Genomic DNA, 20,424 nt, shown 5'->3' on the forward strand with positions numbered 1-20,424 from the left:
GAAAAATGGTATTTTTATCTCTATTAAAAATAAAGAACCGTATATTCTTTTTCGGAAATACCACTTGGATGGAGGGGAGGGGGGTTAAGCGTGACTGAAAATGATGTTGAATTCTTTTAATTAGGCTACTGATATCTCAAAAATGAAGATATTACAGACGTGAAATTTGATATTTGGAATCTGCTTTAAAAGTAGAAACACGTATTCTGGGAAAATACAATGAAAGGGAAGGGGAGGTGAAAGAATTAAAAAATTAATTGACTTAATTGTATGAGAATACATACATCTAATTAAAACTAACGTTGTTACAGACGTGAAAATTGGTATTTGTACCTGCTTTAAAAACAAAGAAAAATGCGTTTTGGGGGGAAAACCTCTTGGGGGGCGGGAGTGAAAAGGAGTTGAATTCCTTTCATGAGGATACATAAATCGAAAACTGAAAAAGAGTCGTGATAATTGGTATTTAGAAGATCCATTACTATTAAAGAAACAAGCATTTTTTGCCGGAAAATTCACTTGGGGGTGCGGGGAGAAGTGTGAAAGGAAGTGAAAAAAGTGAATTATTTTTGTGGGGATACTTATATCTCAAAACTGAAGGTAATAGACGTGAACATTGGTGTTTGAAATCTTCTTTAAACATAAAGAAACACTCCTTATTTTAATTTTTTTTTGGGGGGGGGGGGGGTAAATAAACTTAACGGCGGTGGGGTGTAAAAGGAGGTGAGACCAATTGATTTTACTGTTCATAATGTACTTATAAGGAGCCTCCGTTGCTCAGGCGGCAGCGCACCGGCCTCTCACAGCTGGATTCCGTGGTTCAAATCCCGGTCACTCCATGTGACATTCATGCTGGACAGGTTTTTCTCCGGATACTCCTGTTTTCCCTGTCATCATTCATTCCAGCAACACTGTCCAATATTTCATTTCATTCGTCACTCATCGATCATTGCCCCAGAGGAGTGCTTCGGCAGCCGGCACAGTTCCTATTGTCGGCGCTAGATTCCATTCCTGACCCTGTCGAATGACTGGAAACAGGCTGTATATTCTCGATGTACTTATTCTGATCATAAACCTATCATTTTTAATCTTTCCTAAGTTCGTTTTCAACAGCCACCTTTTCCTTCGGAGAACGTTCTTAGATTACAGTATATTCTCCTGACATAAATAAACGCATTTGAAATAAACGATAGGAATGTGATTGACCGTCAAATTGTTCACCTCTATAATAAGGTTGATAATGCACGGAAGTATGTCATTCGTATCGCCAGAAATCCCGCCCACTTGCCTACGCGCGACAATGACAATGGCAGCAGATGTAATTTACCGCCAAGTAACGACTTGCATCTTTCTGTGGGGACCAGAACATTTATAATAATAATAATAATAATAATCTGGACCGTCGTCAAATGTGCGGACCGCGCTGGAAAGGGGACCTGGACGGGTAATGACTAAGATTGCAGTCCGGCCGCGGGTTCAGTACCGCCAAGGCACCCAAGACGAAGGAATCCTGAAGGATTTGATCCATATTAAAAATGTTTATAGGAAAAGATGGCAAAGAATTAGTGACCCAACTGACCGCGTGGAATATCTGGACCTACCCCGGGAAGTACGAAATCGATTGCTGGAAAGAAAGATTGAAAAATGGGAGGAAACTTGCCGTAATCTATATAAATAAAATTGTAGGGGGTCCGCTGTCTGTAATTTCTTTTGTTTTGCCAATTTTTCAGATATTTATCCGTTTTAGGTCAACTCAAGACCGAATCGGTGGTTTTTACGTTTCGTGTCTGTTTGTCTGTTTGTCTGTCTGTTTGTCTGTTCCACCATCACGTCGAAACGGCTGGATAGATCTGAACCAAACTTCATATTTAGAGTATACTCATCCCGGGGAAGGTTTCGATATGAATATCATTTTAAAATCTTTGAATACACGGGGGGTTTATAGGAAAACCAGAATGGTTTTTCCACCATCACGTCGAAACGGCTGGATAGATCTCAACCAAACTTCATATTTAGAGTGTACTCATCCCGGGGAAGGTTTCGATATGAATATCATTTTAAAATCTTTGAATACACGGGGGGTTTATAGGAAAACCAGAATGGTTTTTCCACCATCACGTCGAAACGGCTTTATAGATCTCAACCAAACTTCATATTTAGAGTATACTCATCTCGGGGAAGGTTTCGATATGCATATCATTTTAAAATCTTTGAACAGGTAGGGTGTTTATAGGAAAACCAGAATGGTTTTCCCACCATCACGTCGAAACGGCTGGATAGTTCTCAATCAAACTTCATATTTTGAGTATACTCATACCGGGGAAGGTTTCAATATGCATATCATTTTAAAATCTTTGAACAGACGGGGTTTATAGGAAAACCAGAATGGTTTTCCTCCATTTTCTCTTATACTATTGATTTTCTGTAAACTTCGTTTACCGTATGTGAAACGTCTCTTCATTATAAACAACTTTCGTTACGTTCATAATTTACCTTACTCTTCACATGACGGAGAAATTTACAATTTTCCACTGGTATCATGCTCTGCATTGAGTGACCGACAGACCGTCGACGAACCTACAGGTTACCATGGCAACGCCATTTTCCTCATCATGCTTTTAAATTCGTGGTTGTTCCTTGGGTAGAAGGCAAGAGAGGCGTCAATCGGCCTATCTGCGGGATATTGGCGGAATATCGTTGGATGTTATAACCGCCCTCGAATAGGTTAAGTAATAAAACCATTAGTCATCTTCTTATTATTTGTTTACCTAGGAATCACTGGACCTAAATTTCTCCTCTGTTACCGCTTTATTATATCCATAACTCACACTAGCAAAATTTATTGAGGGGCATTTGATTTTCCAATACATTTACAAAAACGTTACCCTGTTCCACGTTTCTAACTCAATCTGACCCAAGAATAGATGACATATCATAGGACCAGCCATTTAAGCCACTAAATCCGGCGTGTCTTATGGTATAATTCTTTGTCGATATGACGTACGTTTAGTAGCAGTTAATCTGTAAATGAAGGTCTTCAATATTGTAAACACGCATACATTTTCGTATGTCGATCTGTATATATTCACTGATGTCGATTTGTAGCGATCGAGAAAGGGTGGGTCTGCTATTGTAATCAGTACTCCCCACACCGACTTTGACTGGCAGTATGAAAGGGTTCCTTCTCCAACTCCTGTGTAACTGTCATTAGTAAGGAAGGTCTACAATTGTAATGAATAGTTCACTTCTCGATTTGACTTGCAGAAGGCAAGTGAGCATGCAGTTTTGTTTAAAACTCCCCTACCCGATTGTGTTTGGCAGTAGGCAAGGGTGCCCGCCATTATAAAGAAATGTCCTCATCTAAAACGTGACTGGCATTAGGCATAGTGGCCTGCTATTTTGATGGAAACTCACCAACTTGGTGTGACTGGCAGTAAGCTGGCTGGCAGTAGGAAAATGGGCCTGGCATTATAATGATACCTGCACAACTCAATTTCGAGTGATAGTCGGGTAATTGCTTGCCATTATAATAAAAACTCCTCAACTGTAATCTGTCTGGAAGTTGGAAAGGGGGCTGCCATTTTAACGAAAACTCCCCAAATCGATTCTGTCCGCGTAGTAGGCAATGGGGCCTGCAATTATAATGTAAACTTCCCAACTCGATTGTGAATGGCAGTAGGCAAGTGAGCCTGCCGTTATATCACAAATCCATAACAAACACTTTACATTGGAAACAACGTACGGGGACCTCCCCATGCCCTTTCTCGGATAACGCTAAGAGACATGCAATTTTAAAACAAACTTATTTACTGCATGCACACTATTTACTTCGATATTCGAATACAATGTAGAATACCGTAGCGAAGCACGGGTACTTTCGCTAGTCTATTAGAAAACGAGTCAGGTCGCGAATTTCGGCGCATTCTCGCAGAAAACGAGTCAGATCGCGAATTTCGGCGGATTACATATCTAAAACAATAAGCATTCAATTATAAATTTCAGTATAATACCGTAGCGAAGCACGGGTATCTTGCTAGTAATGTATATAATTTCGTGTGGCTATTTCTAGCCGAGTGCAGCCCTTGTAAGGCAGACCCTCCGATGAGGGTGGGCGGCATCTGCCATGTGTAGGTAACTGCGTGTTATTGTAGTGGAGGATAGTGTTATGTGTGGTGTGTGAACTGCAAGGATGTTGGGGACAGCACAAACACCCAGTCCCCGGGCCATTGGAATTAACCAATGAAGGTTAAAATCCCCGACCTGGCCAGGAATCGAACCAGGGACCCTCTGAATCGAAGGCCAGTACGCTGACCATTCAGCCAACGAGTCGGACGAAACTGAAGGTTAAAGAACTAGTGTGTAACGTATATATGTATATGCAGTACGAAGCAAATTATGTTATTCAATCTATATACACTGACTGACAGAGCAAATGCAACACCAAGAAGGAGTGGTTCGAAAGGGATGAAAGTTGGGGAAAAAACAGAGACGGCACGGACGAATAATTGATGTTTATTTCAAACCGATATGCATGTTACACAATGCGCACGGCATCATCTCAGTAGGATGTAGGACCACCGCGAGCGGCGATGCACGCAGAAACACGTCGAGGTACAGAGTCAATAAGAGTGCGGATGGTGTCCTGAGGGATGGTTCTCCATTCTCTGTCAACCATTTGCCACAGTTGGTCGTCCGTACGAGGCTGGGGCAGAGTTTGCAAACGGCGTCCAATGAGATCCCACACGTGTTCGATTGGTGAGAGATCCGGAGAGTACGCTGGCCACGGAAGCATCTGTACACCTCGTAGAGCCTGTTGGGAGATGCGAGCAGTGTGTGGGCGGGCATTATCCTGCTGAAACAGAGCATTGGGCGGCCCCTGAAGGTACGGGAGTGCCACCGGCCGCAGCACATGCTGCACGTAGCGGTGGGCATTTAACGTGCCTTGAATACGCACTAGAGGTGACGTGGAATCATACGCAATAGCGCCCCAAACCATGATGCCGCGTTGTCTAGCGGTAGGGCGCTCCACAGTTACTGCCGGATTTGACCTTTCTCCACGCCGACGCCACACTCGTCTGCGGTGACTATCACTGACAGAACAGAAGCGTGACTCATCGGAGAACACGACGTTCCGCCATTCCCTCATCCAAGTCGCTCTAGCCCGGCACCATGCCAGGCGTGCACGTCTATGCTGTGGAGTCAATGGTAGTCTTCTGAGCGGACGCCGGGAGTGCAGGCCTCCTTCAACCAATCGACGGGAAATTGTTCTGGTCGATATTGGAATGGCGGTTGACGTGGCGTGCGGGGCTGCCACCGCTGGGCGGCGGATGCGCCGATCCTCGCGTGCTGACGTCACTCGGGCTGCGCCTGGACCCCTCGCACGTGCCACATGTCCCTGCGCCAACCATCTTCGCCACAGGCGCTGCACTGTGGACACATCCCTATGGGTATCGGCTGCGATTTGACGAAGCGACCAACCTGCCCTTCTCAGCCCGATCACCATACCCCTCGTAAAGTCGTCTGTCTGCTGGAAATGCCTCCGTTGACGGCGGCCTGGCATTCTTAGCTATACACGTGTCTTGTGGCACACGACAACACGTTCTACAATGACTGTCGGCTGAGAAATCACTGTACGAAGTGGGCCATTCACCAACGCCGTGTCCCATTTATCGTTCGCTACGTGCGCAGCACAGCGGCGCATTTGACATCATGAGCATGCCTCAGTGACGTCAGTCTACCCTGCAATTGGCATAAAGTTCTGACCACTCCTTCTTGGTGTTGCATTTGCTTTGTCAGTCAGTGTACATATAGATATGTGTGTGCTATTTACTAGCTGATAATCATTGTTATTTTTGTTGTTGTTGTTGTCGTCGTTTAGGTCATCAATCCACAGACTGGTTTGATACAGCTTTCCATGCCACCCTACCATGTAATAATCTTTTCATTTCTACGTAACTACTGTATCGTACATCTATTCTAATTTGTTGGTCATATTCATACCGTTCTTACCACCTACACTTCCCTTAAAAACTGACTCAAGCCCTGAATGTCTTAGCATGTGTCACGTCATTTTCTCCCTGCTTTTGATCAAATTTCTCCACATCGTTAAAGAGCAAGTGAGCTATGCTCTTAGGGGCGGGCAGCTATGAGTTTGCATTCGGGAAATAGTGGGTTCAAACCCCTAGACCTTTTCTGTCCCATCGTTGCCATAAAACCTATCTGTCGGTGCGACGTAAAGCGACTTATAAACAAAAAAGGCAAAATTGTCGCCTTTAATTTCAACTTTATCTTCACATTTCAAAAAACCCCATTCAAGTTTATTCGTCTAATAATGACATACTATGCCACCTCACCACCAACAGCTCGATATATACCGCTTAGTAAAACAGTTCATCTCCTAACTTACAAGTTTCCCAGTCCAAAGTTTGCAACAGCTTCGTAACACTAGGCTACTATTTTGTTGGAAATCACCCAAAGCAAACCATATTGCTTCCCTTTGGATCTCTTCCAGTTCTCGAATTAAATAGTTCTGGTGAAGGTCCCATACACTGGAACTGTACTCTTTGCTTCTTTACAAAACCAAACCTAATGGTGTGACAGCCCCGAACGACCTTGGCCTACCAAGCGACCGCCGCTCAGCTCGAAGGCCTAAAATGTACGAGGTATCGTGTGGTCGGCACAATTCTCTCTGCCGTTCTAGACCGGGGCTGCTATGTCACATCGTTCTCCCAGCTCCTCAATTGTAGCCACGTAGGCTGAGTGGACCTCAAACAAGCCCACAAATCCAGGTAAAAGTCCCTGACCTGACGGTGAATTGAACCCTGGACCTTCACGTAAGAGGCAGGTAAACTGCCCCTACAGCGCGGGACTCGCCTGTTCATCCTTACTACAACCTCTAAATACCCTCATAAGCATATGAAGAGATCTGTAACCTTTACTTATAACCTCATGAATGTGATTACCCCAAAGAACATATTTCCTTATATAAACACTTAAGTATCTACAGCTATTCTCATGACGTACTTTCACCCCATCAGTATATTAATTAAAACTCTCCAAGAATTTTAATGTTCATAACAAGGTAACTTCGAGCCTCCGTGGCTCAGACGGCAGCGCGCCGGCCTCTTACCGCTGGGTTCCGTGGTTCAAATCCCGGTCACTCAATGTGAGATTTGTGCTGGACAAAGCGGAGGCGGGACAGGATTTTCTCCCGTTACTCCGGTATTCCCTGTCATATTTCATTCCAGCAACACTCACTAATATAATTTCATTTCATCTGTCATTCATTAATCATTTCCCCAGAAAAGTGCGAAAGGCTTCGGCAGCCGGCACGATTCCTATCCTCGCTGCATGATGGGGGCTCCATTCATTCCATCCCTGGTCCGGCTCCTGACTGGAAAGCAGGTTGTAGGTTTTCATTTACAACAGGGCAACTTGCACGGTAGGGCAACGCAGTTTTGAAGTCACTACAGACACAACTGTCATCTATGCTCGTCCTTGCGTTTACAACAGAAAATAGGTCGTCAATGCCTTAGGTACTTTGCTACTGGATTCAAAAATTGAAGAAGTCATTAAATAATTTTCAAAATTGAAAAACTTATGTTACGGTTTACGATTTGCACCATGCGTGGAACAAAACGGGAAAATGCCGTACTGTTCCGGCTAGAACAGTATTTTTGGCAAGTCTATATAAGCTTTTAAACCATAGTTGAACATTTGCTCACGAGTTACGCCGGTTCGAAGTTTACTGAGATCGCCAAGAAGCGCCGTTTACTAACCACCCCTTCAGTGGCCTTAAAGTGAGGTTAAATGTTATGAAATGCCAGAAACCATTTTTCCTAAACTCATTTTTTATTTTTTATTTTTGCTAGGGGCTTTACGTCGCACCGACACAGATAGGTCTTATGGCGACGACGGGATAGGAAAGGCCTAGGAGTTGGAAGGAAGCGGCCGTGGCCTTAATTAAGGTACAGCCCCAGCATTTGCCTGGTGTGAAAATGGGAAACCACGGAAAACCATCTTCAGGGCTGCCGATAGTGCCTAAACTCATTGTCGTCATTACCTACAACATGAATTTTATACTAAGGGTAGAATCTGATGATGATGATGATGATGATGATGATGATGATGATGATGATGATGATGCTTGTTGGTTAAAGGAGCCTAACATCTACGTCATTGCCCTTAAATACAAGAAGGTGCGTTCAGGGGCACGCGGCTGTGAGCTTGCATTCGGGAGATAGTGGGTTCGAATCCCACTGTCGGCAGCCCTTGAGATGGTTTTACGTGGTTTCTCATTTTCACACCAGGCAAATGCTGTGCCGGTGCGACGTAAAGCACTAACAAAAACATGTAATGATAATTAAAATGTATCCACTGACAAGAATGGTTACGAATAATGATGATTATGCTGATGATGCTTGTTGTTTAAAGGAGCCTAACATCTAGGTCATCGGCCCCTAATGGTACGAAATGAGACGAAATGGAATGACAAATTAGAAGTCCAACATCCTCCACTGACCAGAATTCAAAATGTGAGGACGAAGAACGAATGGATGAATATGAATTTAAAACAGTCAGTGGATCCGATCGCCAATGTCTCGCATTCACAGAAACTGACGTGAAACAATAGTATTACTGACCAGGGGGCTGCGTCTATGGCATAATAATGAATCGATGATGCTCTTAGTCTAAAGGGGTCCAAAATCCAAGTCATCGGCCCCTCATAATAGTACTTTTCGCTAGGAAAGAAGAACCGTGGTATTTGTCATATTGCGGTACTAATCAAAAGTAGCGTAGACTCGCGGTATTCCACACAGTATGGTACTACTCACAGCTAATGAAGTTCGCATATGGAATACAAACCTATGGCGTTTCGCACATTGCGGTGCCATTTACAGCCAACGCAAACCTATGATGTTCATCACATACGTGTACTAACGACAGGGACCCGCACTATCCCGACGTGTTTTTCATATAGTGGGTACTAATCATAGGCAAGCCAGAACCATGGTGTCGCTCCTAATGTGGTACTAATCTCAGGTACTGTACAAGCCGACAACGCACTCTGTTGCTACTAATTACAAATCTATTTGGTACCTAACATAGTGGTACTACGCGCAAGTAAAAGCGACCCACGGGGTTCCCCGCGTGGTGGTACTAATCACAAGTAGTTTCATGGTTCTAATACAATCATCCCTTGGTCGCCCCTTTTAGCCGCCTCTTACGACAAGCAGGGGATACCGTGCGTGTATTTTTCGTCTGCGTCCCCCACCCACAGGGGGTTGTGTGTTTGGTCCGCGAGAGGTATCTTATTTCCCTCAAGTCCGCCGGCAAGCCGGTTAGGACTCCCTATCTGCCACCTGGGACGCGCCACGTGGGAGTATAACCTCTCGCCCTGCTACGCCAGCGTAGTACGTTCGTGGGGTTTCGAATAATGGACATGAATTTAACATTATCAACGGATGTAATTCGCAATGCATTTTGTACACAATTTTCTAAGGAAATAAGATTAAAAAATACGGTAAGGCATTGCTTTTGAAGGTATAATAACACATTCCTATACACAAAGACTAACTAAAAGAGAGTCAATAGAATGAAACTTAGTTAACAATAAAATAAAAAACCAATAGATAAAAAGTACACTTTTATACCGGTACACAATAAAACAGGTCACTATTCCTCATAAAACGGATGACGAGGTGTGCTGACTGCTCGTAATCTCGTACGATGAAGGAGATTGTACTCTGAAATTTTTGACTACAGTGCAGATCGGCCATGTCCACGCACTCCGTAAGAATGTGTACCAAGTAAGGTAACCACTGCATGTGCACACTGAAGAGGGAGAGCTTCTCCCTTCAGTAAGTATAAAAGGAGTGCGTTACTATACCGTGGCCTATCCAAAGACTACATAATACCACTCCTTTCCTCCGAGAAACCAGAAAGGAAATCCTACATACCTTCGTAGTTGCTTTTTCAGCTTATTTGGAAGACTGGTAGCCTGCCACTCCATATTCCAATATGAAGAAAGTATTCTTCTGTTACCTCTTTCATGGGGCGAGATTTATTTAAATATATTCAAACGATTCTTTTGTCCCTTGTTTCATAATCTTCCAAACGACCTGACATTTATTTTCCTACTTCAGCAATAGCGGTAGAGTAGGAGACATAATTGAGTGATACGTCCAACGACTCCACTTGACCAATTGAGATGTTCAAATGGAAAACCATGAAAGTGCCACAAAAATCGAAACTGGATTTTTTAAATGGGAATGAATGTACGTGACATGCTGAACAAGGTGGAAAACTGAAAGTGTATAAAATTAGTTGTTACAGATATCGCAATGAGGCGCTGCTCTTGCATGTGCCGTGTATGTGTCCAGCGTTGTAAAGTGAATAGACAATGTACCACTGCCTTTACAGCTGGTTGCTCTGTTTTCCTTAGTTGTAAAGAGATTTCTTCATATAAATGAAAATGAAAACCTACAACCTGTTTTCCAGTCATTGACCGGGTCATGTATGAAATGAATGAAACAATATATAGGCTGTTATTAAATGGGGTCGCCACTCCCAAGGTGATTTAGTAATTAGTGATAAATGCTATGAAATGACAATGGAGAGTGTTGCTGGAATGAAAGATGACAGGGAAAACCGGAGTACCCGGAGAAAAACCTGTCCTGCCTCCGCTTTGTCCAGCACAAATCTCACATGGAGTGACCGGGATTTGAACCACGGTATCCAGCGGTGAGAGGCCGACGCGCTGCCGTCTGAGCCACGGAGGCTCTTTCTTCATATAAAGACGGTTATTATTCAGTAGGCTACATTAAATGCAATGCGATAATGAACGTTAGTGTTCATAATAGTGTGTTTTTCTAACTTTCAGCCATGATCCATATGCTGGTAAACCATATTAAGTGCCAAACTCCACCGGAAATAGATTTTTCTTTAATACTGAACAATATTGTGTTTGGTATGTACAAGGTTTTCCATTTGAACTTCTCCATTGCGTAAAGTGACTAATTAAGTGTTCAAGAAGCATTCACGCCGAAGGCTATGTACTGTGGTAGAGGAGAGGGAAACAAAGGTTAAAGAAATAAAAATTAAAATTCATTGAGCTTGCATTTCATCTGTGGGGTTTATTCACCAAGTTGTTACATTTAGCGTGCAGTAATAGATCCACAACATTGCATGCAGGTGCATTGATCTACACTAAGAATGGGATCCCCTGATAGCCAATTAGTTGAATACTGATAACCAATTAATACTGACAACAATTCACTAAGCTATACATTTGTTTCAATCGAGCAAAGTTGAGACAACTACTACATGTACTTTTTTTTCAAATTTACATGATAAATAATACAGTGATCAACACTGTGCATAAGACATGGACTATTAGAGCACATGAAACAATGAAACACGCTGAAATTAAAATATAAAACGAAGAACAATAACACACACGCACACAAACATACAATAGTGTACACTATATTTAATTTAAAACAGAAAATAAAATACATTAATATCGATCGTTTCTCAACGTAGGCAGTCATTCTCTCTACGTACATACATACGATTCATTGTCGGTGCAGCCTTCTGCATGTGTCACTGGTAATAAATTAAATTTGCTTGTATAGGCAACTTCGCCTATCGTCATAGTTCATTATAAATGAACTTATTTTAAAGACCCTCTGCGATTGAAACGTGAAAACATAGGTTTTAATTTAACCTAGGATAAAATCTATCCGTAATTAAGAAAGCCTCTTTGTGACTTTGCTTAGGAAATACTCGCGCTTATAATTTTTAATTTCGCGGGATGGTCACCAACTTCTTACATGGTTTTTAGATGTCTATATATAAAAATAGAGTTGTGGATTTTACCATCGATTAAAAAATCGAACAATCGATTTTAGAAACAGGGGTAAACGCTACCCCTGATCCTTACAGTTAAGCATTTCCAGAAGATGCGAGATACAATGAATTTAACAAATGAGTTGCTTTCAATCACGTTAATCAATCTCAACGTGTAGTTTAGTTCGGAGGGGGCCTTTATTTCATATGTTCCTTTCTTTGTGAAAGAGAGAGTCATGCAGAAAACTGCCCTTGTTCTATACAGATAATTACACAATATACAGAATGAGGCGGCACACCTACGACACCAGAACGGGTCTCGGGAGGAGTCAGTTCCCAAGAGGTTGCGTGTCGTTATGACTTGCCGTGGCAGGTATGTTACCAGAACTGAACATGGACACGTAACGAGACAGTCGCGTTCAGCTTGGTGCCCGCCCCCGGGCGACGGGGAGGCTCTCCGATATAAAACCGGCAGCGCCCCGCCGCGCGGGATCAGCACGTGCCGCCCCCAGAAGCGGGGGAAGAACTAGATAGGATAGGAAAGTCGTGACGAAGCCTAAGGTTACTAGCCGTCTAACCAAACGTCGTCCTCAACTTGGACAGTGCGTTGTTCAAGTGCAGGATTTCTAGGTTGAGCTGGCTCATTACGTTCTCTAGTCTTTCCACGGAGTCCAACACCTCGATGCGCTGTGTGTGGGGGTTGTATCGGACTTCGAAGTTCCTTGACATTCCAGTGGACACCCACCGTCTGAAAAAAGGAAACCATATTGTTAATCAAATCTGTCCGCAGGAGCTTTAACATGGGGGCAAGATTCTATAACAGATATATTTTAATGTTTACAACATCATACTTAAAAATTAATATTATTAATGAGTGAAACTTTGGTTGAGCGAATCCTGATTTGTCTTACGATGATGCAGGAATGGCCATAGGCTATAAGAGATTAAACTTTCTATTTCAGTGCAATGCAACATTATCAGCCGACTCTTTACAAAGGAGAGAATATACCACTCTTGAGAAAGTCTCTGGAATCGCTATACAAGAGAGCACGGAGGCGAATAGACATCACAGCCTTTCAAGCAAACTAAAAAACTGCATACACTAGATCCAGCCTTGAGATTTGAACTGCATCCAGACCAGCCACAGGAGGTTGATAATGAGACGAAGGCTATCTAGGAACCTACAGCGCCATACGACGAAGGCTATCTAGGAACCTACAGCGCCATACTATATAAATAAGTACAACCTTGAACGTATTGAGGTGAGTGAATTGATGGTGGGTGCTCCTGGAACATACCGACACCTTTCGCAAAGACCTGCAAAATGCTAGGCATCCTTTATAATACCATAAAATATATCGCAATTTTAGCAGTTAAAGGATCTGTCGCGATTTTACGAATTCACTTCTATGCCACATAATGTGATATTGTCCCTAATATCATCTCTTCTATTTTCCTACCTTTTATCAGCAATTGGATAACCATATCTTGTGCCTTTGTTATGCTTTGTCTCTGAGGCAGCCTTTATAATTTTCAGGAAGCTAATAAAATAATAATCTACTTTTAACAATCTGTCAGTGAGGAGTAAATGAAACTCTTGTACCTGTAATATAAATGTTTAAAGTCCTCCTATAGGAAACTTATCTGGTGATAGGATAGGAATTTAGTGACCTTTCACTACTACGTTTTCAAACCCAGTCCTCAGCATTGATCTGTACGGTAAATTCATGCTAAAAATGGTCATCATGGCCGATTGTGTACAAGTTTCTCCTACCAACATTAGAAGGTTACTACAGCTCACAGTCTTGGACGAATGTATTCAATTAGGATAGTTAAATTATTAGCAGAAAAACAATAAGTTTATCAGAATAATATTATACGAAAAGTGAAGATACAGTTATAAAGAAGTATGTCGAGAGTTTCAATCAAAACACGTGAGGTGCTACACTAAACCATACAGTATTCTATTTTAAAGGCCACGTTGAAAACATTCGTAGTATTGGTTTGACCTTAGTTATTAAACCAAACAGTAAATGTAATAAAATAATCTATTACTGGAACCTGATTCTCAAGGATTCTTCTATCTTTCTTCTCTGATATGAACCAAGTTTAGTATCTAGAGAAGTTGTGGCAAACACTGGTCTCCAAGCACATCCTTACCCACGTGGAATTACTTCTTCCTTTTCCTCAGTTCGCGTTTCCTGTTTTCTCCTGTTCTATCTAGCACTCGTTTTCCTGTACCCAATATATATTCTATATTTCCTCCTCTCTATCACATGCACTGCTCCACAGTTTCCACTGGGCCATCACAAAGTTCTTACCTCGTCTGAGATTAAGGCTGTAAGGTAGACAAATGTCTCAACTACCTCAAGTACAGCCAGTGGGGATAGAAGTCCGTTCGTATAGCCATTTAAGACGCCTGCATGGTATGCATAGCCACTTAACGGTGTGGACAGACAAGTTGCCGGCTGAACTCCTAACCATTCCAACGCACAGACACTTGTATTATCCTTACTGTAGAGCGGGTCGTGGCAACCCCAGGCTACGTGGATTATAATGCGAATGAATTTACGTCCCCACCAAGTTCTGCCTTTACAGTTGGGAGACTTGTTCACTCTATCCACAATCATTACTTTTATTGGCACCTTTTACCTCAAGACTATTCTCTGCTCGCACTCAACTATTTTTCCTACTCTAATACATTACTCGAAATATTTATTAGATGAATTAAATTCAGTCATAATTAGAGTTTTACGAAGGTGACTTACCTGAACTTGTCCTTAGCATCCTCGAAGCTCTCTGCTACGTAGTAGATGGGTTGCACGTCCTGGTCCTGGTAGGGCTGGATGGCTGTGAGTGCGGGCTCGAATGGGCGGTGCTCGGGCTTGTCGGATACGGCGTTCAGAAGCTCCCGGGTGGAAGACAACAGACCGGCGCCGTAAGCCTTCAACTGGCCCTTCTCCTTGCACAGACCGAACTCAACAGTAAACCAGTACACGGTGGACAGCTTCTCAATTTCTGCGTCACTTGCACCCAGAGAGGCCAGCCCAATCTCTTGGGAGAACTGGGCGAACTTAGGGTCAGCCAACAAGGGCATGTGGCCGATCATCTCGTGGATGCAGTCTCTGTAGAGCAAAGAAATAGCACACGTCAAGACAGCTCCTTCCAGAAGGTACAGACTACTGTAGATCTAAAAGGATACTTTTGACTCTTGAGTCGTTAGTGTAAATACCAACATAAAAACTGTAAAGTTAGATCATTCTTATCAATTAATTTATCATACTGTCCGATTTTTAGAATGTGAATTAAGGTTAACGAGCGTCAGTGTACGTTTGAGAGACTACGATTTACTTTAGCGCAGTTACCCTGGATACCAACGAAATAACCCTTTAATTTCCTTCAATGTGAAGCTAGAAGCCAAGGGAATTAACTACCTCCTTCAGGCTCCATCTGCTCTGTTTAGTATAAGAATGGATATTGAAAGCTTCGACAACTAACCGAGGTAATGCAAGTAGGTGTTTCAATTATTTTCCTTTTTGAATTAATAATAATACTGAAGTTCTGCAATCCTATGGTTAAAGGTACAGTAACTGAAACAAAAGAATAAGCTCTTGGGATTGTAAAGTTCCTCGTAGTAGGCCTATACCATTTTCAGAACAAGTGAACCTATAGATATGTTTGTTGTAGGTGTCCACATGGGAATTTAATTATATTTTGATAGTTAAAATAAAATATGATGAAATATTGCATGCGAGGAACAAAATATTATCCACTCATTCTTATTCTGAGCGATTATACATATCTTAAAAATATCGGATCTCTTTTTAGGACTTAGATCTTGCATCAGACATAAGCTAGGATGCACTAAGTGTTTTTTAATAAATAAGGAGTTAAAAATTACAGGAAGTATATTTTGAAAGATTTGATGAATTACCAAAGGACAATCTACTCCGATATTATTGGGACATATGTCCAGGATAAACAAATATCCTTACTAAATAAGTGGTCCGAGTACGTAATGATATCAATGAGAATTTATTTTCTGTCAAAGTCAATGGTTGAATTCCGAATCGCAAGTCGTTAACAGTCCGATGCAAGGATGCTCTAGACAAGATTAGTTGACGTCTTGAAAAATCTATTTCAAGTTCTGAGTTTGATTCCCTTTCATTCCGATCAGAAAGGAGGAGATAGAATTAAAAGTGGGTAAACTAAAAGTGGGTAAACCAGTCTTAATCACACAATAATTATCATACTGGTTTTACGATCCAATAACCACACTTTTATGGATTTTAGGTGACGTGGAGGTGCCGGAATGTTGTCCTGCAGATTTTTTTTACGTGCCAGTAGATCTACGGACAGGAGGGCGAGTTACTTGAGCACCTTCAAATACCATCGGACTGAGCCACGTTTGAACCTTCCAAGGTAGCACTGAAGAAAGTCAGTCCTCTACCCCACCTGAAAACTACTAGACACGCTAATCGCGCATAAAATTAACTGGAAGTGGGCGATTATATCTCGTGAATACATCGGTCAGTATTATCCTCTTTGTAGAGTTCATGTGAAAAGGACGACCATAATCATGAATAAGGTGCAATAAAACAAATTTGATCCTCGCTTAGATCAATGGCTATTTAAGGAGTTTATATGTGACAACCCGTTTCTCTGAAATTAAAGAACGTTTTTAGCATAAAATCCTTATATCACGGTGTCTCAAGACAGCTATTACAATGAACGTTAAATATATTACATTATGTACGATGAATTTTGAATTTTCATCTCGAATGCTAGTTTAACTTTAATATCAGTTGTCACGAAGAGCCCATGCGTAGGGATCGGGGAGTGATTTAGTTCCCCGTTGCTTTCCTCGTAGTTAAATTATGAAGTGTTATTCTTAAATATTTTTTTAAATATAACAAAAAATGTAGTGAGTCTGTTTTAGAGGTGTTCATTACTTTCATTGTTAAAACAATATTGTCTTTGAGAGTGAAGTACTCATAATGTGTTAAAGAGGATTTCAAACTCCAACAATACTGCAACGTTATGGTAAACTCTCCATTCCACTTCTCCCCTTGCGGGATGACGACCCGTGCAACCCTTGTCGAAGCACATCCTCGCCTGCCCAGCCGACTGCTATTACGCCAGTACAATTGAATTAACTCTGTCCGTGTAATAATAACGGTGCTAAAAGCTTTGAGTTAATTGCCAGTCACTATCGAACAGGGTGGATCCATTACTCCAGCTAATGCTATTGGTCGTGACACTTGCCACGTGTCTCTGCTTCAATCTCCGAACGGTAACGTTGAAAAAGAGGAAATATAAGAAGTGAGAAATTGCCCCGCGATGGACTTGGTCTGTAATAGAATGCAAGACAATTCACAGTTCATATCTCCTCAAGTGAATGCTTGGTGTGTGTGCAGCCCAGTGAGAGAGTGCGGGAACTGCCGAAAAGCTTGAAATAAGTGAACACAAAGACTATTTTATTTTTAAATCACTCATGCGGGTTTACAAATCACGATAGGACTGGAAGTTTAGATACATCACATTTCGCACAATACAACACCGTGGTCTGCTTCTTACCCGAAGGGCCCGAGTTCAATTCCCAGCCAGGTCAGGGATTTGAAGCTTAGTTCGTGCCTACCTGATTGTAATTGAGCAGCTGCCTGACTGTGAGACAACGGTCCCGGTCTAGAAATTGAAGAATAATGGCCGAGAGGATTCGTTACACCGACCACGCTTCACTTAGTAATCTGGAAGTTGTGTGCTGAGCAGCGGTCTATTGGTAGGCCAAGGGCGGTCAGGGCTGTTATTGCCATTGGATTTGGTTTATATTACTACAGTATAATGGAATGAGTTTGAAAGCAGACAAGGGCCGGAGTTGGGGGTTTCCGTGAGTTGAAGAAAGAGGCAAATTCCAATTGTCCATTCCCGGCAAGTCCATACCAATTCATGCAATAAAAATATCTTATGAGGCTGGAATCAAACCAGGTATTTGCTGACTAGTAGGAAGAAGGTGTCACGAGCCCCTAATATGAATAAACAATTTGCTACACTTAGGAGTATGGCTTATAGGTATCTGTCAGTGTCTCGTTCTGCCACACGCAACATGACCTCAATTTACAGAAGTGGGTAGAAATAGAAGTCGACAAACTCTCTGGTGACATTCTCCTACGATTTGAAGATTCTCCTTACGTACTACACTTTCGCAGTTTACTGTTCACGTTCGATCATGATATCCGACAGTAACAGCTTTACATGTACACAGAGAAATGCTAACTAAATCATTCCCCTGGTATATTACAATTACTTTTGTACTTTTATGATACGACTTTTCCCATGTCTCACTTCTTGTTCATGATCAGTTATTGTTGACGAGTAAAAACGTGGAAGACGGATTGATGAAACCAGAGATTATGGGTCCATACAGACTGGAAAATTTGCAAGTAGCTATCCACTAAATAGTTTTATGTACGGTCTCTTTGCAACAGATTACACTGACAAAACTGAACTACAATTCATTATCCCAAAGCAGCAAATTCACAAAGTTCTACTTTTCCCCCCTCTGTTATCGGGTATCGATCGTTCCGTTATTAACTTTATCGTTCAGAAAGGTGAAATTTTATAGAATTTTGTTCTCGGAGCTCTATAAGATTAAAAATTAGAATCCCGACAGCAACAGTCTTATTTAATCGCCTTTTTATTAGGAGTGTTACTTTAGGCGAGGTTTGACTGCACGCATAGGAACACTTAGTACGTTTACATGGGGATTGAGATCGATTTGAGTACACCTACCGTATTGAATACGATCCCCGTTTACATGTAGTAGACTATTTGAGTATCGTATTGAATCCGCAAGGCAACATCCACGTATACAGACGATGCAGAATTGTAGTAAAATCGATATCACCTCTTATAATTGAAAAACGCGAAATGACGTAGAAGTCCAGGAGGTAACTTTCAGTTTTGAAAGTATGTGTGGTATTCCAAATGTAATTGGTACAATAGATAGAACGCACATTCCAATTTTACCCCCAACAGAAGGTTGTCGTGATTTACTTAATTGTCAGGGCTGGCCGTCTTATGATATGATTGCAGTTCCTGATCATTTATACAGGTAAATATATTTACTGGCTTATTATATTTGTTATTTCGACAGAACTTTAATGATGATGATTTTGTCAGAACAAACAGAGTGTGTGCGCAGTCGTTTTCAATAAGATCTCAGTACGATCCGCGTTTACATGGAACTCAATTCGAAACGAATACGATACGATCCCAGATTTTACCGTATCGACCTTGAGACTCAATCCGAACCGAGTCCCCGTTTACATGGCGTTTTCAATACGAAAGTGTACTCCGATCTGAATCCTGCATGTAAACGTACTAACTGAAGGAGAGCCAACGAACTAAAGGGAAGGGAAAAGTACTAAAATTGTTGTTCCGTTAGCGCATCTACAATGTTAGGTTATAACATCCGACAGTAAGTCTATGTATTACGTCGAGTACTGCTACGTAATTTTATGTGAAGACTTAGTCCAACTCTATGGCTGAATGGTTATCACGCTCGTCTTTTGATCAAGGGATACTGGGTTCCATTCCCTGACTATTTGGGAATTTTAGCTTTCAGTTGTTGATTTCTGACTTTGGGACAGGGTGTTTATGTCATTTTCAACATTAGAATTCATCTCAACGGGTGAGTTGGCCGTGAGGTTAGGTGCGCGCAGCTGTGACCTTCCATCCGGGAGATGGTGGGTTTGAGCCCCACTGTCGGCAGCCCTTAAGATGGTTTTCCGTGATTTCCTATTTTCACACCAAGCAAATGCTGGGGGTGTAAATTAAGGCCACGGCCGCTTCCTTTCCACTCCTAGGCCTTTCCTGTCCCAACGTCGCCATAAGACCTATCTGTGATGGTGCGACGTAAAGTCAATTAAAAACAAAAGAAGTCGTCCCATATGGATCCCATCCTCAGGCACGGTGACATTTTGGGTGGCTTGTCAACTAGGTAACCGCAGTTCGAATTTTTTATTTTAAAATGAGAAGTAATATCCCTTTGGTTCGAATTCCTCGTGAAACTGAAGATACCATAGCTATAAACATGATAGTAAGTCTCATAAAACAGCAAGCATTGCATAATATGAAGCATCAAATAGCTCAACATTGTTTTCACTTCCTCTACGTTTTAATCAATGCAGAAGACCAGCTCATTCTTCGATGAAAATTATATTCCCAATCTCGGACACTTGAGTGTCCGTGTCTAAAGCGAGAGCAATATTCCAGAACACTTTATCCTCTTTTGTAACCTCGAGAACTAATTAAATGACTCTGCGGACGGCGGATCAGAGCAAACCGTTACCATGGCTGCATGGGTATTCCCAGGGGTTATGGGATTTGTTGCTCCAACCTCATCAGAAATTTGAAGACATTTCTTCTCGTGCTATCTCTCGATAAGTAGTCCTGCACCAAAGGAAATAAGTAGACTTTCTTGAACTCTTTAACTAGATTAAAATCCACCTGTTTCCCTCGATCGATTGTGATGAAATATAGACTGTGATGAGTAGCCCAATTTCTACTCCAACCCCC

The 20,424-nt window shown here is 42.0% G+C and overlaps 1 protein-coding gene across 3 annotated transcripts in view; it reads right to left on the bottom strand.

Moving 5' to 3' along the window:
• Positions 1-11,112: 11,112 nt before the first annotated feature.
• The window catches only part of ple (tyrosine hydroxylase ple), a 39,522-nt gene continuing 30,210 nt past the window's right edge, over positions 11,113-20,424 (bottom strand). For all 3 annotated transcript variants that reach the window (XM_067156390.2, XM_067156383.2, XM_067156376.2), the window contains 2 exons: positions 14,616-14,972; positions 11,113-12,595 (listed from right to left, as the gene is read on the bottom strand). In XM_067156390.2, coding sequence (XP_067012491.2) covers positions 12,421-12,595; positions 14,616-14,972 — 532 coding nt within the window. In that variant the 3' untranslated portion in view covers positions 11,113-12,420. The remainder of the gene's footprint in view (positions 12,596-14,615; positions 14,973-20,424) is intronic.

This window comes from Anabrus simplex, chromosome 1, assembly GCF_040414725.1.
Source record: "Anabrus simplex isolate iqAnaSimp1 chromosome 1, ASM4041472v1, whole genome shotgun sequence".
NCBI lineage: Eukaryota > Metazoa > Arthropoda > Insecta > Orthoptera > Tettigoniidae > Anabrus > Anabrus simplex.